The sequence below is a fragment of the Malania oleifera genome, chromosome 2 (genome assembly GCF_029873635.1).
Source record: "Malania oleifera isolate guangnan ecotype guangnan chromosome 2, ASM2987363v1, whole genome shotgun sequence".
Classification (NCBI taxonomy): Eukaryota; Viridiplantae; Streptophyta; class Magnoliopsida; order Santalales; family Ximeniaceae; genus Malania; species Malania oleifera.
Window position 1 is genome coordinate 110025301 of NC_080418.1, and position 27299 is coordinate 110052599.

Sequence of the window (27299 nt, forward strand, 5' to 3'; positions counted from 1 at the left end):
GATTTCTAATTTTTTGACAAAGAGCAGAAAATTGATAAGAGAAACAGGAAAGTGATAATATAAATAAGTACGTTTTTATAATCTATTTTATACTATAAAAAATGGAATTAAAAAACAGGAAAACGACGCCGTTAAAGCCGCAGTGATCGCCCGATCTGATCGGTTCAATGCCATCCCTAACCGAGCCAGAGTCACTCCCCACGGGGCGGAACCCAAAATGACACTTCTGCCCCTCTCCTTAACGAACTCTCCCCCCCTACTAAATTGCACAAACTACCAATGCATACAACAGAGCCCGTCTTCCTTCCATCAACGTTTTTCACTTTCACAGTGTTTCTTCCTACCTGTCGATAATGCCTTCTCCCTCCGCAGCCCTCAAAGGCCGCGCCGCCGCCGGAAACTCATCCGCAAGAGGACCCACGCCCGGCCGCGCCGCCGCCGTGTACAGCGAAGTTCAAACAGGCCGCCTCAACCACTCCCTCCCGCTCCCTTCCGTCCTCAGAGGCTCCTTCAACGTCGTCGACGGTCCGCCGAGCTCTGCCGCCGGAAACCCAGGTCGTATTTTGTGCTTTGAACGCAAAATTCGGAGTTTTGTCATGTTCGAGTGCGAAACTTCGAAGACGAGCATAAAAAATTGATCTCTTTTTTTGGTCTCTCTGTAATATTTTTCCTGAAGGAAAAATGGAGGAAGATTTGTGATGGTTTAGTTATGTCGTCTAACGAGTGGGAACATTGCAGATGAGATTGCGAAGCTGTTTCCGAATCTGTTTGGACAGCCATCGGCAATGGTGGTGGGGGGAGATGGTGAATCGGGTCAGAGTTTGAAGATTGGTGTGGTTCTGTCAGGAGGACAGGCTCCTGGTGGGCACAATGTGATTTGTGGAATTTTTGGTGAGGATCTTTTCTACTTAAATCTAAGTTGTAGACAGATAAAGATTGCTTTTTTTAAAAAAAAAAAAAAAATTATTGAAGAATGGGTTTTTGGGTTTTGTTGTTAGATTACTTGCAGGATCGGACAAAGGGAAGCACAATGTATGGATTCAGGGGGGGTCCTGCCGGGATCATGAAGTGTAAGTATGTTGAGTTGACGACAGACTTCATCTATCCCTACAGAAATCAGGTGAGTATTTTAGTCGTCCTTTTTAACTCGCTTGTGACTTTATGCTTGATTCGGTCAAATTAAACCAATAATGCATGCAGCTTTTCATTAAGTTGAATTTGAGTTTAGAACTTAATGCATGCCACGAATAATTTTAATCTTTGGTTATAGTGGGAGATTTTGATCGAATAGAGGATAATTTATGTTAATTATTATTATTATTATTATTATTATTATTTTGAAGAGTTTAACCACTTGTTGGCAAAGTTGGTTTCTGTGGATGTTATTTATGGGTTGAGACATTGTTCAAAGTGGGTGATTGAAAACAATAAACCTTTTAATTTTAAAGGCTATCTAACCTATCTTTGATTTTGAAAGCAGCCTCAAAATTTCAATTTTATTAGATTTTACGAAGAGGCAAATTTTCAATTTAACTACCACTGGTTTTAAAAGTTCCCCCCCCCCCCCCCCCTTCTATACATAAAATGGGATCTTTGCAGATGAGCTTTATAGATAGAACTCTCTCCCTTTCATTAGTAACTTTTCTTCTTTGGTACATCAGATAAAACCAAGCAGGAACTACCTAAAGAAATCAGTCCCTTTCAATAATAACTATCCTATGCCATTTTGGACACATGCCTTGATATGCGCATCAGTGCATGTGCCTACTGTCAGACATCTGTGCACCTAGCTATTTCATTTGAGAATTAGTTTGGCGAGAAAAATTTCAGCGTTCAATGATTACATTAAACTTGATGTTTTAAAGCCAAAGGTGAAAGGTCTAACGTGATGTATTTTTAGCCTAATGAGGCAAGGCATAAATCTCAAGGCACTAAGATGTGAGCTTTTTCAAAATGTAAATTTTCATATAAACATATACACATAAATTGCATATATGTATTGATAAAATGAGGAAAATTAGAAATATTTAAAAAAAAAAAATTAGAGTGTGATTTATAAGCTACTGGCCAATTCATTCATGTATACACTGTCCTAAGAGATAATCATAACATTGCAAAATTCAAATTTTTTTCATGATACTATATGCAACTCTTGGTCACTTGTAAAAGGATTTCAGTTCTGCTTTAGATTCATACAGCATTTTTCAATCCTTTCTTATGGGTCATGGTGGTTCAAATTGCGATCGTACGATCCCTTACTTTACCAAAATGATCCTAATCCTATGTACTTAGAATCGAAAATTTGTAGGATTGGATAAGGATCATAGTAGGATGGGATCGTGGTAAGTTTGTAAGATCCTACAATAAATTATATTTTTAAACTTTTTACCAAATTGATTGCATAACTTGTACAAGTAATTGACAAATTAGGACACCATTTGATATACCTAATGTTAACAAAATTATGGACTCAAATAACCCATTAATGCCTGCGCTGGAATGATAATGCCCGCGTGCTAAAATAACCCATTAAATATCCCAATTACTCCATTTCTTTCCTATCCATTCAATATAGCTATATAATGAAGCAATTGTACGTGAATGTGAATATAGTGAAGTGAGTGACCGAGGAGTGTGAGAGTGCTGAAGGCGAGAGAGAGAAAAGTGTGAGAAGAATTGAGTTGAGTGTGTGTCTCTTCCCTTTTTTTTTTCTTCCAGGTTATAATATATTCGGTGTGCTCCGTGGACTTAGGTCAGATTAGACCGAATCATGTAAATCTGGTGTTCTTATTTTGTGTGCTTATTTTGCTCGTGTGTGTGATTATTGTTCCTAGATCCCTAACAGAGGCTATTTACATATATTTAATACACTAATGCATTTGATAATAATATTGTTGTGATGACGACGATTTTAATGACAAGCTTGATGAACTCGGCAATTCTAGTATAATTTCTGGTAAAAAATATGCTTTTTTTTTTTTGTATAAGTATTTATTCCTTTTTCTTTACAAGTTGGTTTGATTTAGGAATGCAGCAACTTAAATGAGGAATATTATTGTTATATGAGGACTCTAGCATATAAGCTTCTGGTTATTTTTCTAGCCTTCAACACTTATTAGATCATTTTTTAAGTTTATAATATTTAAATTTATTAAAAATAATATATAGATGAATCTATATCTACGTATTGTTAGTAGAATCTTAAAATCCTCAATCTAATCCTATGACCTGAACTTGCTAATCCTTCCAATGATGTGGGATCCTGATTTTAACAACATTGATATGGATACATCTGATTAAATTTTGCCAACCTTACTTATCAACTGTGACTAAAATTCACAAGCTCAAATGCGTAAGCCTCAACCAAAACGGTGCAAAAGGAACTCCTGTTTTTGCAAATGGATAAGACTTACTGTATTATGCGTTTTCCTCTCAAGAATTAATGTATTTCATATTGTGTCCGAGTTTTTTAAGCACACCTCATCTTGATTGAACTTTCTAAAATGCTAGTTATGGGTACACACTACCGTGTGCTCCACAGCCTTAAATATAAATGTTTTTTGGAAATAATGGAGTTTAGATAATAGGGAATTATCTGTTGCTTTTCAAAAAATACAAATTTGTTAATTACCTCTTAGTGATAATTAATTAATTATATTTTAATTTTAAACTTGTAGAAGAAGGGTATTTGTGATGAATAAGGGGAAAAATGCATCTTGAAAAATGTCCCTCTTCACTTATTAGGAGAAATTGGTTAAACTCATTGAATGTTTTCCCAAGAAAAAGGATTCTGTCAACTATCTTTCAATATGTTTTAGTACATAGTCCTTTGTTGTGTATATTTATGCATGATATGAATGCACTGTATTTATGGGATTCCAATGCCATGAGAAAATGACAGAATTTGTTAAAAATAGTGTCATAGGCTTCACTTTTCTAAGTGATTATTGAATATGTTTTATCTGATGGACAAATGCATATCTAAAGTAATTTCGGTTCTGGTTCACAGGGCGGCTTTGATATGATCTGTAGTGGCAGGGACAAGATTGAAACTCCAGAGCAGGTAATTTTCTGTGTTTTTCATGAGATTGTTTCATTCATGATATGTTCTTATCCTTTGTCAGTACGGGTTTTGTTCTATGCTAAATTGTTTCCAATCTTATGTTTGGGTATAATGGTCATGCTTCTCAGTTCAAGGAAGCAGAAGAAACAGCTTTGAAACTTGATTTAGATGGGCTAGTTGTCATTGGTGGGGATGACTCAAACACCAATGCATGCCTCCTTGCTGAAAATTTCAGGTACAGTGTGTGCCTTCAAAGGAAACTGCTGATGACTCTGCTTGTGTGTCTGTTAAATTGCACCACATATGTTCTTGTATTGCAATATTACTTGTTGTATATTTGGAAATTATTCAAGTGCACAATTTAACTTATTTGTTTGATTTATCAGGGGGAAAAAATTGAAAACCCGTGTAATTGGATGTCCAAAGACCATTGATGGTGATTTGAAGTGCAAAGAGGTTCCCACAAGTTTTGGATTTGACACTGCATGCAAGGTTGTTACTGTTTTTGCAATCCTACTTTATAACTTTATGAGCCATACTTTCTGATCAGATTTTTCAATAACCACGATGCAAGATAGTAGGGAATTTCTAGGAAAGAGAGAAATAAGAGGGAAAGAGAGAAATAAGAGAGGGTAAGAAGAAGAAGAAGAAGAAGGAGAGGGAAGGGGCTGCACAGTGTACATAGAGAAAGGGAGAGGGAAACAGGAGAGATTCTGAAATTTTAATTAGATTGCAAAACTTAACCAGCAAACAACTAGCAATGTATTTATACCCTATAGTTATCTACAACACATAATTACAAGTAAATATGAACTTAACAGGAAAATACACCACATTGAGCTCTAATCAAGCATCCTGGTGTCCCATATATGCGTAAAACGTGTGTGCTGCTGAAGTGATGATGATGGTCATCCATTAAACTATTTATTCATAAATCCACACCCTACTTTGCATGCATATCTCTTTGTTTGCAATGCACTTAGGTTTCGTATTACAACTTTACAACCATCTAGACTGACTTGGATTAAGGTCACTCTAAACTTGGACTGAAACTACAAGCTCTTTCTTTACGTAATTTTGTGGTAGCGGCAGTCACAACATGTTCATGTAGAAAATTGAAACAGAAGCCTTGAGTCTGTAACTGGTTGAAATGAATGGGGACAGGGAGGATGGTTTATCAATTAGCAGTGGCATGGTAATGATGCCACTTTTGACCCGAAGGTTTCCGAAGAAAGATCTGGCAGAGGCCATTTTACTTACAGGTCGTTGTGATGAGCCTAAATAAGTATAAAATGGTCCATAAATATGAGTATGTATTGAGTTGGTGTCTCATCTCTCCATTTTTTCCACTGATGCAATTACTGCAGTCACATATTTGTTGGAAATTTAAAAAAAAACTTGATATATATCCATTGTGTTTGGTTCAAGTATTTGAAGTCTTTTGAATTGGGAGATGTATATATAGGGATTCATGTAACTAGATAATTAGGATACAATAAAAGTGTTAATAGCAATTATTACAAATACATGTACTAGGCTGTAAGTGAAGTCTATAAATAGTCATGTACTCTAAGTCATTTGCATCAAGTGGACTAAAAACTTTGGTGTTATATCCTTTATCCGCTTCTCTCCATCTACTTTGTATCCTCTATTTTCACCAAAGTGGTATCAAAGCATAGTCTGTGTCTAGTGTTTCAAATGATGGCAAGTCCATTTCAAGTCTCTCTCACCAAAAATAATTTTGATAATTCGAGTAGTGGAATGTGTTAAAAATATGTTTATTTTTATTTATTTATTGTGGCTTTTATCACAACCATTGGATCGTCTCTAAATCCAATGGTTGTGTGGTGTCATATATATGTTTGTAAGTCATGGAAAAATATAGGGATTGCTTGTCATTTTGTGCAAGGAGAGCTAGAAAGGGTTCTCTCTAGGAAGAACTTTTCTTCAACGGGTTGAAGGTGAAGGGGTGTACAGGGGATCTGGGATCGGGGAGAGACTGTTTAGATCTTGTATTGCCATCGTTTCATAGTGGATTTTTCTCCAGGTGCACGCCCCGTGAACGTAGGCAACCTTGCCGAACCACGTAAAATCTCTCGTCTCCATTTTTCTGTGAATGTTCTTCGTGTGATTTATTTTTTGATCGGAAGATTAAAATCGCTGCATGTCAACAAGTGGTATCAGAGCATAGTTTCGATTGGGTGCAGATCTGATAGATCAGAGCAGATCGAAAGAAACTTTTTTGGATTTGAAGTTTTTCCACAGGAGTGCTCAAGATTAGAGCGGTTCGTTTAGATCAAGTTGAGGTACGTGAAGATTTAGATTAGGTGTCGGAAAATTATTCCGGAATTTTTCAATTGAAGGTGTGAAAAAAAAAATTCAGAAGAAAAAAAAATTTTCTTGGATGAAGAACATGATGAACAGTGCCAAAATTGGGTGACAGGCCCGGATTTAGAATCGGGTCAAAGCGTGGGTTGAGGCGCAGATCCTTCTCATGGAGCACTGACGTCACGCTGACGTAGAAGCTGACGCAGGTGCCGTTGCTAATGTCATCCTGATAGGTGCTGATGTCAGAGGAGAGAAGAAATTTTTTTTTTTTTTTTAATGGCGAGTACTTCGATGACCAAGTTTGAGGTGGAGCCCTTGAATAAGAAAAATAATTTCAGTTTGTGGCAGAGCACTATGAATGATGTGTTGGTCCAATAGGGACTGATTAAGGCACTGTATGGGAAAGGTAAGAAGCCAGAAACCATGTCAGATGATTAGTGGGAGGAGCTGGAAATGAAAGCGGTAAGTACCATTCACTTAAGTTTAGCTCCAGAAATTAAATACAGTGTGTTGAATGAAACACCAGCTTAGCTTTGGAAAAAAATTGGAGAATATTTATATGTCCAAGTCCCTAATTAATAGACTGTATTTAAAGAAATAGTTGTATCAGTTGAGGATGACTGAGGGCACAGAGAAGTCAGAGATCACCTCAATTATTTCAATAAGATAATCATGCAGTTGCAGAGTATTGAGGTAAAAATTGAAGAGGAAGATAAAGCACTGATTTTGTTGTATTTGCTTCCCAGTTCACTTGATACTTTGAAAACCACACTATTGCTAGGTAAAGAGACTCTTATAGTTGATGAGGTGACTACTGCCATTCTGGAGAGTGAGAATTTTTACAAACTAGATCATCCAGGACATGGAGAAGGGTTGGTGGCGAAGGGTGAGTCTAGCCAATAGAGGGGCAGGAGTTCTAGTAAGGGTAATTGGAATAGAGGGAAATCTCAATCTAAGTCCAGGGGTAAGAGTGGGAATTGGAGGAGTGGTTGTTTTTATTGTGGGAAAGAAGGGCATATGAAGAAGGATTGTCTAAGGAGGAAAAGAGATTTAGAGGAAAAGAACAAGAAGAAGATTGAGCGGGCTACTGTAGTGGAGAGCAGTTCATCAGTTTTTTATGGGGATCTTTTGGCTGTTACTACAGGTTCCAGTTACTTAGCCGATACTTGGACTTTGGATTCGGCGTGCTCATATCATATGTGTCCATACAGGGACTGGTTTGACTCCTATGAACCAATCTGTGGAGGGACGGTGTTGATGGGTAATTATGCTTCCTGTGGTATTCTTGGTATTGGAACGGTTAGAATCAGGATGTTTGATGGTGTGGTTAGAATCATCAGGGATGTGAGGCATGTTCCAGATCTGAAAAAGAATCTGATTTCCTTGGGCTATTTGGACAGTAATGGTTTCTCCTTTTCAGCTAGAGATGGTGTGCTGAAAGTGGAGGTTCACTGGTAATAATGAAGGGTCATCTGAGGAACAATTTGTACACTTTGGTGGGTAGCATAGTGACAGGTGGAGCTATAGTTAGTACCTCCTCAGATACAGATACAGATACAGATGATACTACTTTGTGGCATATGAGGTTGGGTCACATGAGTGAGCGTGGTTTGCAGGAGCTGCACAGGAGGAACTTACTAGGAGGTAATTCTTGTTGTAAGCTTAAGTTCTATAAATACAGCTTGTTTGGTAAACAGGGCAAGGTGAGTTTCAGAATAGGAAAGCATAAGAGCAAGGAGGTGCTGGAGTACATTCATTAAGATGTATGGGGTCCAGTACAAGTATAGTCTCACAGTGGTGCTATTTATTTTATCTCATTTATTGATGACTTTTCCAAGAAAGTCTGGGTGTATTTTCTGAAGCAGAGGAGTGAGGTATTCAGTAAGTTCAGGGAATGGAAAGCTCAGGTAGAGAAGCAAACATGGAAACATGTGAAGGTTCTGAGATCTGACATTGGACTGGAGTAAAAAAACAACCAGTTCATTGACATCTGTAAGGAAGAGGGGATCACTAGGCACTATATAGTTCCACATGGGCCACAGAAGAATGGGGTGCCTAAGGGATGAACAGAACATTACTAGAGAGGGCAAGGTGTATGAGGATTCAGGCTAATCTGCCTAGGTCATTCTGGGCAGAAGCAGTGAGTATGGCATGCTACCTGGTAAACAGGTCTCCTTTTATAGCTATCAACGCAAAGGTTCCTAAGGAGGTATAGACAGGTAAGCTAGTAGATTACTTTGTGTTGAGAACATTTGGTTGTCCATCGTATGTGCATGTGCAGGAAAAAGACAGATCCAAAGTTGGACTCTTAAGTCCAAACGGTGCGTATTTCTTGGTTTCCAAGAAGGAGTGAAGGGATACCGGTTGTGGGACCCTATAGCACGGAAGGTGGTCATTAGTAGGGATGTGGTTTTTGATGAGGAAGTCATATTGAAGGAGAATGCTGATAAGAAGGTGGAGTCTGATTCAACGGGAGTACCTATTCAGGTGGAGCTGGATAGTATTCAGAATTCAGGTATAGGTAATACTCAGACTACTGTTGTTGATTCTGTTGCATAGGATACAGTGAGACAGGCTACAGTTCCTTAGGAAATTCCTTAGACAGGTGATAGACATGAGCCTACAGGGCTAGCCACCGGAAGAGAAAGGAGGAATGTTAAGCCTCCGGTCAGGTATGAGTTTAAGGACTTAGTTGCATTTGTTTTGATTACTAGTAGTGAAGATCCTTCTGATTTTCAGTAAGAAGTTCAAAGTTCTGAAAGAGATAGTTGGCTTGGAGCCATGGTTGAGGAGATGGAGTCTCTTCATAAGAATGACACTTAGGTGTTGGTTCAGAAGCCCAAGGACAGGAAGTTGATTGTTTGTAAGTGGGTTTTCAGAAAGAAAGAATCTACTTCAGAATGAGAAGGGATAAAATATAAGGCTAGGTTAGTAGCAAAAGGATGCAAATAGGAAGAAGGTATAGATTATAATGAAATATTTTCTCCTGTTGTTAAGCATGCTTCTATTAGATCCTTGTTAGCATTGGTTGCCATGCATGATTTAAATCTGGAATAGATGGATGTAAAGACAACTTTCCTTCATGGCGAGTTGGAGGAAGATATCTTTATGGAGCAATTAGAGGGGTTTGTGGAAAAAGGTAAAGAGCGCCTGGTATGTAAGTTGAATAGGTCTCTTTATGGTTTAAAGCAATCCACTATGCAATGGTATAAGAGGTTTGATTCTTATATGTTGAGGATTGGGTATGTTAGAAGCAGTTATGACAGTTGTGTTTACTTCAGATTGCTTAACAGTGGTGTATATGTGATCCTTATGCTATATGTGGATGACATGTTGATTGCCTCTAACAATACTGATGGGTTGAATTTGTTGAAAGGCAAGTTACAAGATGAGTTTGAGATGAAGGATCTTGGCGCAGCTAAAAAGATCCTTGGCATGGAAATCAGGAGGGGCAGACAACAGAAGAAGCTGTGGTTGTTACAGGGTAAGTATATTGAGAAGGTGTTGGAAAGGTTTAACATGGATAAGGCTAAACAAGTAAGTACACCTCTAGCTGCTCATTTTTAGTTGTCTGCTAAACTGTGTCCTTCTACTGATGAGGATAAGTTGGATATGGCTAGTGTGCCTTATGCCAGTGCAATAGGGAGTCTGATGTATGCTGTGGTGTGTAGTAGACCAGACTTGTCATATGCAGTTAGTTTGGTAAGCAAATATATGGCTAATCTAGGTAGAATGCATTGGAATGCAGTGAAATGAATTTTCAGATATTTGTGTGGCACTTTTGATTATGGTATCCTGTCTGAAAGTACTGATGATTGTAATGTTCAGGGTTATGTGGAGGATAAGAGGAGGTCTACTTCTGGCTTCATTTTTACCATGGCTGGTGGTTCCATTAGTTGGAAGGCTATGTTGCAACCTACTACAACTTTGTCTACTATAGAAGCTGAATACATAGCTTTGGAAGAGGCAGGTAAGAAGGCTTTGTGGTTAACTGGACTGATTTAGGAACTTGGTATTATGCAGGATAGGTTATACGCATTCTATGATAGTTAGAGTGCGATCCACTTGGCAAGGAATCAGGTCTACCACTCTCGCATGAAGCATATTGACGTGCGGTACCATGTAGTTAGAGATTGGTTTGAAAGTGGTAAGTTTCAGTTATTGAAGATCCACACAGATGGAAATGCTGCAAATATGCTCTCGAAGCCTGTTACATTAGCTAAGTTCAAGCGCTGTCTGGACTTAGTTAATGTAGTCTCTTGTTGATTGTTGACAGAGCATCCCAGAGCACGGGGATGGAATGTTGTGCTTGACTGTGATTAAAAGTTTATTTTTATTTATTTATTGTGGCTTTTATCACAGCCATTGGATCGTCTCTAAATCCAATGGTTGTGTGGTGTCATATATATGTTTGTAAATCATGGGAAAATACAGGGATTGCTTGTCATTTTCTGGAAAGAGAGCTAAAGAGGGGTTCTCTCTTGGAAGAACTTTTCTTCAACTTGTTGAAGGTGAGGGGGTGTACAGGGGATCTGGGATCGGGGAGAGACTGATCAAATCTTGTACTACCATCGTTTCATAGTGAATTTTTCTCCAGGTGCATGCTTCGTGGACCTAAGCAACCTTGCCGAAGCACGTAAAATCTCTCGTCTCCATTTTTCTGTGAATGTTCTTTGTGTGATTTATTTTGTTGATCGGAAGATTAAAATCGCTGCGCGTCAAGAATGAAAGCATGACTTGGATATCAAGATGTTTTGGAGATCATCGAGAAAGGTTACATAGAATAGCAAGATGAGGGCACCTTGAATCAAGAACAAAAGGTTGCTTTAAAAGATTCAAGAAAGAAGGATCGGAAGGCTTTCATCCTCATATATCAAGGTTTGAAAAAGTTGCAAGTGCAACTTCTCCCAAACAAGCATGAGACAACCTACTAAACTAACAAAAAGGAGTCAATAAAGTGGAGAAAGTTCATCCCAAAACACTTAGAGGTGAGTTTGAAACACCACACATGAAAGATTCTAAGTTAGTTTCCGATTATTTTTCAAGAGTTTTGGGGTATTGTTAATGAATTGAGAAGATATGGGGAAGATTTAAAAGATGCTCGAGCAATAGAAAAAATCCTCTGACCAGTGGACTCAAAATTCAACTATGTTGTTGTTGCCATTGAAGAATCAAAGGATTTGTAGTCCATGGCAATTGATCTGCTCATGGAGTATTTGCAAGCCCTATAAAGAAAGGCTTATTAAAAAGAAGCAAGAATCGTTGCAGTTGGCTCTTCAAACCAGACTTTCTTTCAAGGAGAGAAGAAAAAGTTATGATAAACGAGGATGTGGATGTAGATGTGGTTGTGGTTGTGGTCGTGGTTAAGGTTGAGGAATTGGAAGAAGAAGTGATTCTAACTCATCTAACAATGATGAGAGGAATCAAAATTATCAATTCACTAGAGGACATAGAAGCGGATCAAATTTGAGAAGATAAAGCTATGAAAAATCTCAAATTAGATGTTATAATTGCAACAAATATGGTCATTATTCATGTAAGCATAGAACTCGTGACAATGTTAACGAAATAAACAATTGTGTTGGAGAAGAAAAAGAAGAGGTAGAGCCTACATGGAGTATGGAGTTAGGTTATCGAAGGATGATGATCCTACCTTTCTTCGAAATTTTGTTGGAAGTCTTTGATATTTGACATGCACAAGACTAGATATTCATTTTTGGAGTAGGTTTGGTGTGTAGATACATGGAAGCACCAACTATATCCCAGTTGAAAGGCAACCAAAAGGGTTCTACAATGCATTAGAGGTATGCTTGATTTTGGAATATATTATTCGTGTTCTAGTGTATTCAAGATTGTGGGATACAATGATAGTGATTGGGTTAGATATATGGATGATCAGAAGAGTACAACCATGTTGTGTTTGGTGGCTCATTTCTTGGAATGGTTAACATACACAAGGAGGAGAACATAGTTAATATCAACATTCTAGGGAAATTTGTCGACGGTTTAATTGAATTCTCAGAAATCTCAGAAATATGCTCTCGGTATTTTATTCCGTCAATAGTTTCAGGAAAACCGTCGATGGTTTTGTTCTGGGCAGCGAGGTTGAATTCAAAATTTGAATTTGAACATTAAGTTGGTTGGGTTTTGGGGGGAAACCTCTGAAGGAAACTTTATTTATACACTTGTCCGAGTGTATTGAGTGAAGAAGATCATTGTAAATTGTATTGTATTGTCTCCTTTGACATTTACATAGTGAAAATATTTGCCGATTGCTCTCGTGGATGTAGGCATTGTCGAACCACGTAAATCTTTGTGTTGTTATTCTTGCTTTCAGATATACTGTGTGTGTGTTCCATTTTGGTTCTTCACCGTTTGCTTCATTTAAATTCCGCCGTGCAAAATTCATAGTTCATTCACAACAAACCAGATCTGTATTTTTCATGGGACAGACAACATAGCATTCGCATGGATATCGAAGAAACGAGCTATAGTTATTCAACTTGTGAAACAGAGTATGTTGCAGCTACATCATGCTTGTGTCATGCAATTTGAGCTTATAAATTTGTTAAAGGTATTGAAGATGGTGCAAGAAGAACCAATAAAGATATATGTGGATAACAATTCTATGATAGCATAAAGAATCTAGTGTTTCTTGATCAAAGCAAGCATATAAATACAAGGTTTCACTTTATCAGAGAAAGCACTGGAAACAAGGAAGTACAACTCAAAAGTTTGTGAAGTCTCAAGACTAGGCTGCATATATATTCACCAAGTCTCTCAACTGATGACTTGAGCAAATTAAGGAGTCTTCTTAGGATAAAGTCAAAATCAAGTTTATTTGGAAACTAAAAAATAAATAAATAAAGTAAACTTGATATACATACATATACATATATATATTGTTGTGTCGGGCACCCTACTTGTGCTAAACATCAATACAACAACTAATGCTATTGAAAATATAAAGAACTAAAGCAAATGCAAAAACTAATAATAAACGACAGTAAAAAAAACAAGACAAGAATTTAACGAGGTTCGGTATAGAATTACCTACGTCCTCGGGCGCCGACGATCAATCCACTATTTCTTGACAAAGTACAACTTTGAAGTGTGTTTTACAAATGGAGAATTGAGATCTTTATATATCTTCAACCTCAAGTCCAAAAAGCACTTCTCACCAATGTGGGACAAACAAAGAAAAAATTCAAAACAACTTTTTCTACCAATGTGGAACTATTCTACCAATGTGAGACAAAAAACAACAAATCTCCACCTTGACGATAAATTCAACAAAATTTTTAGTTACCAACATTTTCTGGAGTTTCACATCATTAGTGCCTTCCAAAAATATTCATACTTGCAGGATATTGATCAAGTCCAAACAATGTTTGAACTTGATTGTTGTCACAATTTTGGTCAACATATCTGTGGGATTTTCAGCTGTAGCAATCTTTTGAAGAAATATCTTGCCTCCATCAATAATATCCCACATAAAATGAAACCGAACGTCGATGTGCTTCGTTCGTGCATGGTAGACTTGGTTCTTTGCCAAATGAATAGCACTCTGGCTATCACTGAACACAACAATGTGCTTCTGAACAACTCCCAAATTTTCAAGTAAACCCTGCAACCAAATAACTTCCTTAACAGCCTCTGAAGCTGCCATGTACTTTGCTTCTGTTGTAGACAAGGCTATGGTAGACTGTAAGGTAGACCTCCAACTCATTGAACCATTAGCAAATGTAAAAACATATCCAGTAGTTGTTCGACGTTTATCCATATCACCTGCAAAATTAGAATCCACATATCCAACAACCCGTTGTTCAATAGTATTATTTTTCTCAAATACTATACCAACGTCAATCGTATTCATAATATATCTCAAAATCCATTTCACAGCTTGCCAATATCTTTTACCCAGATCATGCATATACCTGCTCACCATACTAATAGCTTGTGAAATATCAGGTCTAGTACAAACCATTGCATACATCAGACTACCAACAGCACTTGCATAAGGAATCTGTGACATATAATGACGTTCTTCGTTTGATTTAGGAGATAAAAACTACACTAAGTTTGAAATGAGGAGCAAGAGAAGTGCTTACTAGTTTTGACTGCTCAGACATGCCAAGACTCTGTACTACCTTCTTCAAATACTGTTTCTAAGACAAACTAACCCTTCCTCTCATTCTGTCTTTGCGAATCCCCATGCCAAGTATCTTCTTTGCTTCACCAAGATCTTTCATCTCAAACTCTTGATTTAACTGACTTTTCAACTTCTTGATTTCTTCCCTATTCTTTGAAGTTATCAACATATCATTAACATATAAGAGTAAATCTATAAAAGATCCATTTTGTAGTCCACGAAAATAAACACAATGATCATGTTTATTTCTGATGTTCTTTTGACCCATCATAAACTGATGAAATCGATTGTACCACTATCTTGGAGACTGTTTTAAACCATACAACGATTTACCCAGTTTACATACCTAATTTTCTTTTCTAGCAACTTGAAATCCATCTGGCTGAGTCATATAGATTTCCTCTTCCAAATCACCATGTAAAAATGCAGTTTTTACATCGAGTTGAACTAGTTCAAGATCAATTGTGCTATCAAAGCCAACAAAATTCGAATGGAAGAATGTTTAATAATTGGAGAAAATACCTCATTATAATCAATGCCTTCCTTCTGTGCGTAGCCCTTAGCTACCAATCTAGTGTTGAAGTGAACATTATTTGCATTTGAAAATCCTTCTTTCTTTACATTAACCCATTTGCAACTAATTGCTTTCTTACCCTTGGGCAGCTGGGCTAGCTCCCAAGTCTGATTGTAATGAAGAGACTGCATTTCTTCATCCATCGCTCTTTTCCACTTGTCTGATGTAGAGTTCCTCATTGCTTCATTGAAAGTGTAAAGAACATTATCATCCACAATTGGAAGTGCATAGGCCACCATATCAGTATACTGAGCAGGTTTTCGAATTTCCTGTCTTGGCCTCTGAGAAACAATTAATTCTTGTTGCTGTGAAGATTCTCGAATTGAAATCTCCTCTTCTTGTACACTATTCCCCACCGTAATTGGAGAGTTACCTTGTGTAGTATCATTTCTCACTGGGTTTCCCAAAATTGTCTCAACCTCCACTTGTTGTTGAGTACCACTGGTCTTCTCTTCAACTCGTGACTCCTTGCGTATTGTTTTCTTCATCATCGCAAGTTCATCAAAAGTCACATTCCTACTTAAAATAATTTTTTTCATCTCAAGACACCAAAGACGGAGTCCTTTGACTCCAGCACTTATCCCTAAGAATATTGCTTTCTTGGCTCTTAGATGCAACTTAGATTCTTTAACATGATAATAAGCTATAGTACCAAATACATGTAAAGAATCATAATCACTAGTAGGCTTTCCAGACCATACCTCATAGAGTGTTTTTCCCTCTATTGCAGATGATGGTAGACAATTGATGAGATGTCACGCATATCTAACAGCCTCAGCCCAAAACCTTTTGTCTAACCCAGCATTAGACAACATACATCAAACTTTCTCCAGCAAAGTTCGATTCATGCGCTCTGCCACCCCATTCTGCTTTGGTGTATCTCTAACTGTCAAGTGTTGAGCAATACCTTCATCTTCACATACCTTCATAAACGGGTCACTCTTGTATTCACCACCATTATCTGATCTGAGCCGTTTAATCTTTCTGTCAGTTTGAGTTTCAACTAATTTTTTCCACTTAAGGAAAATATCACACACTTCATTTTTATTCTTCATAGAATACACCAAAACTCTTCTGTAAAAATCATCAACAAAAGTAACAAAATAATGCATACCACCTAATGAAACTGTTTTTGTGGGCCCCCATACATTTGTATGAATGTAGTTTAAAATACCTTTAGTTTGGTGGATTGCAGTGCCAAATTTCACTCTAATTTGTTTTCCTAGAATGTAATGCTCACAAAATTCAAGTTTGTACACCTTTGCACCCTTTAACAAACCTCGCTTAACTAATTATTGCAAAGATTTTTCTTCTGCATGTGCTAATCGCATATGCCATAACCTGGTTGTATTTGTGCCTACATCTTTCTCAGAAACAACAGCTGCTGAGTCAATAATTGTACTAAATTGTAAATAATACAAGTTCTTTTTTCTTATTCCTTTCATCACCACTAGCGCACTTGATTTAATCTTTAAGGTTCCATATTTCAAAGTGATAGTGAATCCTTTAGATTCTAAGGCACCCAATAAAATCAGATTTTTTTTTAGATTTGGAACATACCTAACATCAGGCAAGGTTTTAATAGTCCCATCTTGACATTTCAACTGTATTAATACTATTCTAGTTATTTCACAGGTATTATCATTTCCCATAAAAACAACCCTACCATCTAATTCTTCAAAATTAGAAAACCATTCCTTAATGGGACACATGTGATAGGAACAACCAGAACCCAAAATCCACTCACCAAAATAATGTGACGAAGATGTTCCAACAAGAGAAAAATCTGACTCACTTCCATCATCGTTGGCTATATTGACATTAGAATGTACTTTGCTCTTATTCTTCTATTGTAATTTAGGGCAATCTTTCTTTCAATGCCCTCTCTCATGACAAAAGGCGCATTCATCTTTAGCAGGTCTCTCACGAGATTTACTCATCCCATGAGATTTACTCCTCCTTCCAGGCATACAACTCTGAGAATGTCCCCTTATTGTTAGTGCTTCTGCTGTTTCCTTATGGACCCTTTGATCCTTCTTTTTGTATTCAGTACTAATCAATGCAGTACAAACAACATCATAAGTAACTTTATCTTTCCCATACAATAAAGTGGTGGTCAGATGTTCATAATCATTAGGGAGAGAATTCAGTAACAATATGACTTTATCCTCATCTTTCACCTTTTCATCCAAATTTAACAAATTGACCAAAATTTTATTGAAAGCATTTATGTGCTCATTAATCGAAATACCTGGTTGATGCTGGAAGAGAAACAATTTCTTTTTCAAAAAGAGCCAATTTTCTAGACTCTTGGTTATAAATGTATCTTTCAATGTCTTGCACAATTTCTATCACACATGTCTCCCTCATAACACAATATTTCTAATTTTTAGTGAGACACAGGTGAATCGTACCACATGCCCGATGATTGATCTTTTTCCAATCTCTGTCACCCATATCCACAGGTTTATCATCCAAAGCAATATCTAACTCTTGCTAATATAGGATGTCCATCACCTCACATTACCACATACCAAAATTATTGGTACCATCAAATTTCTCCACCTCAAACCGAGCATTAGCTATAGTCTTTGACGATGATGTCGAAGCCGAAGGGGTTGGAGTTCGTGTGGACAGAGTTTCTTTTACTGCTGCACTAGTTTCTGCCATCTTCTATATATTCAATAGCAACCAACAAAGCAAAAGGCCTAGGATGAATAGTATGTACCAATCGTGTCTACTCTGTTTTATTTCATGAAATTCCACTTTGACCAGGCCGACCTCTAGGGAGCGATTGAGCCGCAATGGTCTCTGAGCACTCGCTTAGACAAGGTCTTTCTTAAGTATCAAATATGGAATCAAGGATCCTAACAAAGGAACACCTCCGTATTGATACTATTCAATCTAGCTCTGATACCACTTGTTGTGCCGGGCACCCCACTTCTGCCAAACACCAATACTACAACTAATGCTATTGAAAATATAAAGAACTGAAGCAAATGCAGAAACTAATAATAAAAGATAGTAAAAAGAACAAGACAAGAATTTAACGAGGTTCGGTATAGAATTACCTATGTCCTCGCGTGCTGACGATCAATCCACTACTTCTTGACAAAGTACAACTTTGAGGTGTGTTTTACAAATGGAGAGTTGAGCTCTTTATATAGCTTCAACCTCAAGTCCAAAAAACACTTCTCACCAATGTGGGATAAATAAAGAAAAAAATTCAAAACAACTTTTTCTACCAATGTGGGACAAAAAACAATATATATATATATTCATTGTGTTTGATTCAAGTATTTGAAAATTCTTTTGAATTGGGAGATGTATCTATAGGGAGTTGTGTAACCACACAAATAGAATACAATAAAAGTATTAATAGCAATTATAACGAATACATTTTCTAGGCTGAAAGTAAAGCCTATGCTATGTACTTAAGTCATTTGCAATAAGTGGACTCAAAATCTTCAAAGTGTTATATCCTTTATCCACTTCTCTCCATCTACTTTGTATCCTTTATTTTCAACAATATTAACTATTCGAGTGATAGCGCTGCTAAAATGTTAAAAGTATATTCAGTTTGATGCAGTACAACTCTCTCAATAGTTAAGGTAGTTATTGATGCGCTTTCTTGAAAAATGGACTCATGTCAGTTACAAAGTAAACATAGCCAAGATAATTGAATAATTTTGATTCCATCCCTTTTCCTTGATTAGCAGTTCCAAGGATTCTGTTGGCTTCATTGTCCAACAGCTTTGCAGTTGACACAATTCTAGATTTCTGGGTTTCTTCAAATTTTTTTTATTCACTTTAAAATCAGGCGAAGTTGATGTTTAATTTCTCAAAGTTACAGCATTAAAGTAAGGGTTTTAGAACTAATATGCACGTGTAAGACAGCTAATGATTGAGGCTAGTATTTGTTTTCAAAATCAATAAACACGTCTTAAAAGGAGAAACCGTGATCTTAAATTTTCACAAACTTACCAAAATTTATGCTTTCCATCACCCTTGAAATTGAATGATATTTGATTTCCATTTTACGAAATTTTCATTGAAATTTCAATGAATTGTCCCAAATTTATCAAAATCTCAAAGTTTTAGCGTAGCTCGTCAAAATGTTAACTAAAGATTGAAATTTCCTTAGAATTCAAATGTGAGATTTTAAACGCAAACTAACATTTCTTAATATTATCACAAGCACTTTTGGAATTATAAGAAAAATTAGTAACAACAATACAACATTTTATTTAACCATTTTTGTTTAAATTATCTTTATTTTTAAAATAAATGATACTTAATCGATGTATGAATCTCATTTATATTAACTGAATATGTTTAATATGAATAATATATTAAAGCTATTGCACCTCATATATTAATTTATAATATATTAGTTCTAAACCTTGCATTATTATGTCTATTAATTTTTTTGTAAAGTTTCATAAAATAATTCTATGATTTAATATTCATTTCCATCTTTTTCAAAAATCAAAATTGGAATTGACATCAAAACTGAAATTTCTATACTTTTGGAGCTTTGAAATTTTAGTTGAAATCGAAATTTAAGACCTTGGAAGAAACCATACATTTTTCAGTTACGAGTTCAACCTTCTACTAGCAGTGGATTGTTCTTTCTGTCCCTTATTAAATTTAATGCTTTTGCTCTTCCTCTTAATGTGCAGATCTATGCAGAAATGATTGGAAATATCATGACAGATGCTCGATCAACTGGAAAATACTATCACTGTAAGTATGAGAGATTTATCATGTTAAGTTATAACCTAAATTTCTTGCACAATTCTTTGCAGCATGAGCAATTGAATAAATTTTTTATTTTATTTTATGCAATAGATACTATGATACGCGGGGAATAACACTAGTTCAGAGCTTGAAGTATAACTGGCTATTGAAAAAAAAAAAAAAGCATATGCCATCCAGTGCATATCATGAGGATAGACACCCCACCTTGTTGAAGCCCATCTAATTCCTTTCTGGTTAATTGTTCAACCTTTTGGCTGCAAATAGCTAAGCTTCTGTTAAATTATGCAAATCAGGGTGTGAATGGTGTCTATTTCTTGTTATTCAGCCAATTTGACAATTCTAGATATCTACTTTGCAGTAACAACTCAACTCCAATTTAAACGAAATTCATCAAGAGCCATATCTAGTACACATTCAGAGCATCTCACCTGGATTTCGGTTGAACGCCCGGAAATATTACACCCAAAATATTAAATACATTTTCAGGCTTTCTTTTTTGTTTGGTTTTTCTTGTTTTTACTGGTAACTGATTATCCTTTTTTTTTTTTTTCAACCTTATGCATCCCTCAATCTTTTTCCTGGTCAGAGTTGAGCCACGAACCTTCCTGGAATCCATTTGCATATATCCCTCCCTGAATGTCATAATCAGGCATGCCTGTCTCTATAATTGTAGCATAATTTCATATACAACATGTCTCTTTAGGGCTCACATTTGTTTCCATGGCCACATCTTGTTTTCAATTTATTTCACTCATGTTCTTTTAGCCTTGGCACTGAGGACATTTTGGAATTGGAATGGAATGCCCAGATTCTGACCTCTTTTTAATTGTCTGTTTCTGCAGTTGTGAGGCTCATGGGACGAGCAGCTTCTCACATAACACTGGAGTGTGCACTGCAGACTCATCCGAACATTGCCATTATAGGAGAGGAGGTACCCTTCTGATATCCTTTATAATTTGAGTCATCTACTAGCAAGATATGCAGGGCACTTGGAAAATTTTACAGCAGAACAGCACAAAATATGCAAACGATGGGCTAAGTAATTTACACAAGAATGATACAGGTTTTTTTTTTTTTAGATTCCCTTCCTAGTTATCCAACTTCTTATGGCCTTAAAATTATGGAAACGAGTTCTCTTATACTACTTATTATGTGATGGATGAGGCTGGAAGATTTTCATTTTTCATAGTAAAATAAAAAACTCTGAATTATTTTATTATAAATGACAAAAAGCAGCATCCTTTTTCAGTCATTTTCGTGTCATCTGAAAGGCAAGAAAGGCACCTATGCTTTTTGCTGGATTGTGCCCTCTAGTTTAAAGCCGATGGAGACTCTCTCAATTTCCATTTTTCCTTGCTCTCAATGATTGAGAATACTTGTGCAATTTTTTATCATGTACAAATTATCAATGTCCCCTGCTGCAGGTTGCTGCTGGAAAGCAGACACTGAAGAATGTTACTGATTATATTACAGGCATAATCTGTAAACGTGCAGAGCATGGTCTTAACTATGGTGTCATACTTATACCAGAAGGCCTGATTGATTTCATTCCTGAGGTAAAACTCAGAATTTTAACGAAGACACGTGTTCTTTATTTACTTCATTCCTCTTTTTTGGCAAACACTATGAACAAAATCAAATGGGTTTCAAAAGCTCAGTTTGCAACTTATAGATATTAGCCGCATTTGGCAGTCCATTTTTTTTAAATGTTGTTTGCAATTTTCAGGTACAACAGCTTATTTCTGAGCTCAATGAGATCCTAGCTCATGATGTTGTTGATGAAGAGGGTGTATGGAAAAAGAAACTTCGCAACCAATCCCATCAGCTTTTTGAATTTTTACCTCAAGCAATTCAGGAGCAGCTGTTGTTAGAAAGAGATCCTCATGGGAATGTTCAGGTACTTATTCCATCTAGTATTGTGTCTTTGCCCTTCAGCTATTGGTTGCAAAGTCTTTTTCTTCTTTAAATATGCATATGCATACCATATTTTTAGGTTGCCAAGATAGAAACAGAAAAAATGCTTATTGAAATGGTGGAAACTGAATTGGAGAAGAGAAAGCAGGAAGGCCTATACAATGGGCAGTTTAAAGGACAATCTCACTTTTTCGGGTAACCAAGATCTTTGTTTGTCTAATTCATTCTGATCTGGTGTTTGGTGAAGGTTTATAAAGGAGTTATTCGACTGTATGATCACCCTATTGGCATAAGTTCTCTTGTATCTTATGATTTTGCACCTTTGCAGTTATGAGGGGAGATGTGGTCTGCCTACAAACTTTGATGCCAACTACTGTTATGCCTTGGGTTATGCTGCTGGAGCCCTCCTCCAATCGGGAAAGACTGGATTAATTTCTTCAGTCCGTGCTCCTATATGCCTTTTTGCTTCTTTTCTTCATTTCAATATTTGGTTCCAAAATTTTTTCTGGGCTCATATTAAGCTTCAAATTTTAAAAATATTGATTATTTTTCCAGGTAGGAAATTTGAATGCTCCTGTTGAAGACTGGACGGTTGGTGGAACAGCATTGACTTCCTTGATGGATGTTGAGAGGAGGCATGGTAATACTAATACTACATTTCCATTTTTCTTCTCCATAAAATGCAAGATGAAACATTGACAGCAGTTGGTCCCTTAATATAAGGTTATGACAGTGGAGCATTGTGATATGAAGGATTAATAACTAGTCTTAGATGACCCATTGATCTTGCTGTCCTCAATTTCTTTATTATGCACCCAATCATATGTTTTTCACTCCTTTTAACTGAGAAAGTTGATTTATTTATTTGTTTGTAGGGAAGTTCAAGCCAGTGATCAAGAAAGCAATGGTGGAACTTGAAGGTAAAACTAAAATCCTCCATAATCAATCTTGTGTTGCCCTTGTCATATGATTAAAGTTGTTGCCTTCATCTGGCTATTTCTGTATTCCGCTTCCCTCTAGAGGGATGAAAAATTTAATACAACTCTACCCGAATTTGTGAAATTACAGGAGCACCATTCAAAAAATTTGCATCAATGCGGGATGACTGGGCGCTTCATAATCGATACATTAGTCCAGGTATGCCACGGAATTTCCTTCCAACACCATTTTAGGTTCATCTTGGTGTGCCAGAAACTTAATAGAAAGTTTAATCATTGTGGTCTGGCTCTTCACATTGAGATTTGTGTATTTTTTTCCTAGGATAAATAGTAAAATTTTGAATGTTCACTACTATATTAAGTTGGTTATGTGAATAATGTGTCATTAATATTTTGAATTTTTTTTTGCCCTTCTTTGGATCAGGTCCCACTCAGTTTGTTGGCCCAACTGCCAATTATATCAACCACACTCTTATGCTGGAGCTGGGAGCCTAGGCTTAGGAACATTAGTGGGTTCTTGTTGATACCCAGTCTTGTATTTTTCCCAATGATAAGTTTATTCATGCGTTACTTCTGCCAAGGTGCACCCAGCATGAGAAGGAATAAGTTGCCAGCCAAAAACCTTGCCAATTTTCTTATCGATCCATTGAAAGGAAGAAAAATAAAAATAAAATTAAGGGTCCACATTTCTTAACTAGGAATTGTTCTTTTTGCAGCTTTTAGTATACTTTGTCTCAATTAAGGGTGAGCTCTGACCCAATCGTAAGGGCGTTATATTCAAATCATGAACAGTTTCTCCAAGCATGGTCGGACTACGCGCATGCGCATCATGCCCTTTCTAGACCCGATGGCGTGGGATGCTCTTCTCATCACTGATATCTTGTAAGTGAGGGTGGGAGGTGGGGAGATAACTTAGTGTTGATTCTTCATTGCCGTTAGTCAATCACCACTCATCAGAACTTGTCCATGCACTGTTAAAGTTTTTTACAAAATGGCTAGTTGAGAAGGAGTTGATCCAAGTGTTAGGGCTTAGGAGAAGTTAATTCATAGGAATTTTGGGTTTAATATTTAACGTAAGATAAAAAGTAAAAAAAAAAAAAAAAAATTACACACATCTCCCTTAAAAGAAAAGAAAAAAAAAATAGAAGAGTATTGTTTTCTAGGGACACACTTACCTATTATGGACAAGTTTAAAACTCAAAATGGAGTAAATGGGGTTTGTGAGATGAGATGAATCTCCCTCAAAAGTTCCAATTATTGACTAATAATTCAAGATTTCCCCACTAACCAAGATAACGCGCATTGACAACTTAAATGATTGTTGTCTTTTTGAGTTCGATTTCTATTTTGATAATACACAAATGGTCGTTGCAATATGGAAGTCATGAGGTTCTTTAATCACATATTACCTGGCTTATTACATGAAAATTTGAAGAGCAAAGAGGGAAGACATTTAATTTTTTCAGTTGTATATTATTTAGTTTTAATTGTAAATGCATGCCTTATATGATCTGATTGGAAAACTCAATAATGACCATAGACTAATCCTAGGAACTCAAACTTTTCATGGAAAACCTTTTACTTAAAAGGTTAAACTCATTAAAAGGCTTATTAGTATGAAAAACATGGGATTAGTTGACTATTGGGGTGCATTCGTCGACTAATACAACCAGTGGCTTTATTAAGAATTTGCCCAAACTGATTGTTGACAAATGGGGTTGACTCATCGACGAATGTTATTTGAGTTGTCGACGAATTTTTCCAAGTAGCTAAATATGTTTTTCAGTTCAGGTGACTCATCGACGAAAAGGGATGATTCGTCGACGATTGAAGAGCACTCATCGACGATTGGACGACACTCGTCCACGATTCGTATCGAGAGTTGAATTCCAACGGCCGAAAAATTGATAGTTTTTGAAATAAACTGTTATAATAATAACCAAATGGTCATAAAATAGCTACTTGAGGTCTTTGCCTATATATACCAAGCCCAAAACCCTTTAAAATACTTTTGCCAATATATTTTCATACTAACTTATTTGAGCATTTCATACTCTCATTTTCTCAAATCAAAGAGCATTCATTATCATTTACTCTCATCTTTTCTTCATTGCAAAAATCTTTTTGAGAGCAAATTCATAGTTTCTCCTACTCCATGAAAAGGTGGATAAAAATAATTGGAAAATAACAGAAGATATTTTGCTTTTGTAATTCCTAGAGGTGCATATGAAAACATTAAGTTTGAACCATGAATTGACATTATGTGAAATTCGATAAAATTAATGTTATTCTGCATTATATTTTATTTAAATTCACCTAAATTTTCAAACATACAAACTGAAAATCTATACAACATAAAAGCTTCTAAATTCTTTGCCTCCTATTTGCAATTGCATCTACAAGATTCAAACTCATGCAGGCCAGTTATAGCAAGCACAATTATGCACCAAACGTAAATTAATCTTCAAGAAATGCAAATGTTGGTTGTTCAATCCATTTACCCACCCATAGCAAAATTTATTAGGTCCTCCTGAGTACTATGTCATCGTGGTTGGTCATCTCCATCTAGTTAAAGCTCCCATATGGATTTAAATAAAAACATAATCATTCTCTAGTATTTATTGTATTTAAATTTCTAGCTATAGTTTCTTAGTTTTTTTTTAAAAAGCTAAGTGTTGATGTTTCTCGGACCAAGGTTGGTACAAATTGCTCATTTCGATCAAGATCAAGTGGATAAGATAAAATTATGGGTTTATAATAATCAATGGAGCCGCCACTAACCTCTTATTTTTTAAGTGTGGTTAGATGACAAAATTACTATGAATCGAGTGGTTTCTAAGCTATATCCTAGGTCTAAGGGATCCTATAGTCTTGACTGAGTAGCTAGAATATGATTTGGGAGTGTGGTAATGTCAGCACTCGGAACTCATTTCATGAATAGTACCTAATTAGCCAAACACCTTTCTAAGCTTTATCAAGTAAGACTCTAGACTGTTCCATATTTACATTTAAATATTGAAAAAAATGTCTCCTTAGAGTAAGGTGGGTGAAGTCTAAATACCCTGTCCTTGGTTCCATCATCGAGGGTTTTGCACATGCATGTAAAATATGAGAAAAATGACAAAAAAAAAATGCATAATGAAATGCAACATAGAAAACAAGTTAGGAAACTTAGTCCAATATCACTACAAAAAAACTTGTTTTTAGTGACGAAAGTATTAGTGATAGTTTTCAAAAACCATCACTAATAGTGTAGGTATTAATGACGGTTTCCAAAACCGTCACTAATAAGATACTTTTAGTGACGAAATTCAAACCGTCACAAATACTTTCGCCACTAAAATCCAATTTTCCCTCTTAAACTATCCCGGGAAACCACTTTTCGCACTGAAACTATCTTGGGAAAATATTAGTGACGTTTTTTGAGGTATTAGTGACAAATTCAAAGTGTCACTAAAACACAGTTATTAGTGACGATTGCTTAAACGTCACTAATAGTATCATAGTAGTCATGGTTCCATAAGCCGTTACAAATAATCCACGTTGACTGTAAAAAAGTCATCAATATTAGTGAAGGTTCTTAAAAATCGTCACTAATAATGCATTATTAGTAACGATTTATATAACTGTCACTAATAATAAGTTTGTTGACTAAGAAAAGTCAACAAAATTAGTGACGGTTTATTAGAACCATTACTAATATCCTATTATTAGCGACAAATTTGCTAAACCATGAGTAATAATGTTTTTATTTTAAAAAAATAGAATTTATTATTTAACTAGTATTAGTGACGGTATAGAGGAACCGTCACTAATATGATGGACTTATTTATAATGGTTTGTAAAACCATGACTAATAATTCATTTGTTGATCGGGAAAAGTCAACTATAGTAGTGACGGTTTATGAGAATAGTTACTAATAGCCTACATTTAGCGACAAATTTGCGGATGAAGAGACCGGCTCTCCGTCATAATATTTGTATGTTTTGGTTTAATTGTTTAGAGTTTGTTTCACACCTTTTCATGCATTGCGATTATGCATGGAAGGTTTGGAACAAGTTATTCAATTACTTTGAAGAAAGCTGGGTTTGTCCTAGAACAGTGGAGGAGTTCTTGGCAATTTATTTTGTGGGGTTTGGGCAGAAGAAGGAAGGAATTGCATTATGGAATTGCGCTATATTTGCAGTGTTTTGGGGCTTGTGGAAGGAGCATAATGTGCCTATATTTGCAGGGAAGAAGTTACCATATTTGTTGGTGTGGGAAAAGATTCCTCTGATGGCTTCTTTATGGTGTATGGGCTATGGAAATTTCAATGGAATGTGCGTTTCAGAAGTTCAGCGTTTGGAAGTCTCTTGTTAGGGTGTCTTTAGTTTTTTGTTATTTTTATTTTTGCAATTTTCTTTTTGGTTTTCTGAGGATTATCAAACTTTGTTAAAAGGAGATGTCCTCTCTGCTACTTGTAAAATTACACACATACCCCTAAAACTAAATGAATTACAAACGAGCCTATACTTTACACAAATATTACAAACAAGCCCCTAAAATACCCATAATACTATACTAATTAA

The 27299-nt window shown here is 36.2% G+C and overlaps 1 protein-coding gene across 1 annotated transcript; it reads left to right on the top strand.

Annotated features, from left to right (window-relative positions):
* The first annotated feature begins 353 nt into the window (after window positions 1–353).
* On the top strand, window positions 354–23307 carry LOC131148307 (pyrophosphate--fructose 6-phosphate 1-phosphotransferase subunit beta-like). Its single transcript, XM_058098023.1, has 16 exons — window positions 354–555; window positions 739–891; window positions 999–1120; window positions 4010–4063; window positions 4192–4298; window positions 4450–4555; window positions 19800–19863; window positions 20721–20809; window positions 21303–21434; window positions 21605–21775; window positions 21872–21987; window positions 22121–22232; window positions 22348–22432; window positions 22668–22712; window positions 22861–22929; window positions 23155–23307. Exons 1-16 carry the CDS (start codon window positions 354–356, stop codon window positions 23223–23225), a joined length of 1698 nt encoding a protein of 565 aa, XP_057954006.1. The 3' UTR covers window positions 23226–23307.
* Window positions 23308–27299: the final 3992 nt, after the last annotated feature.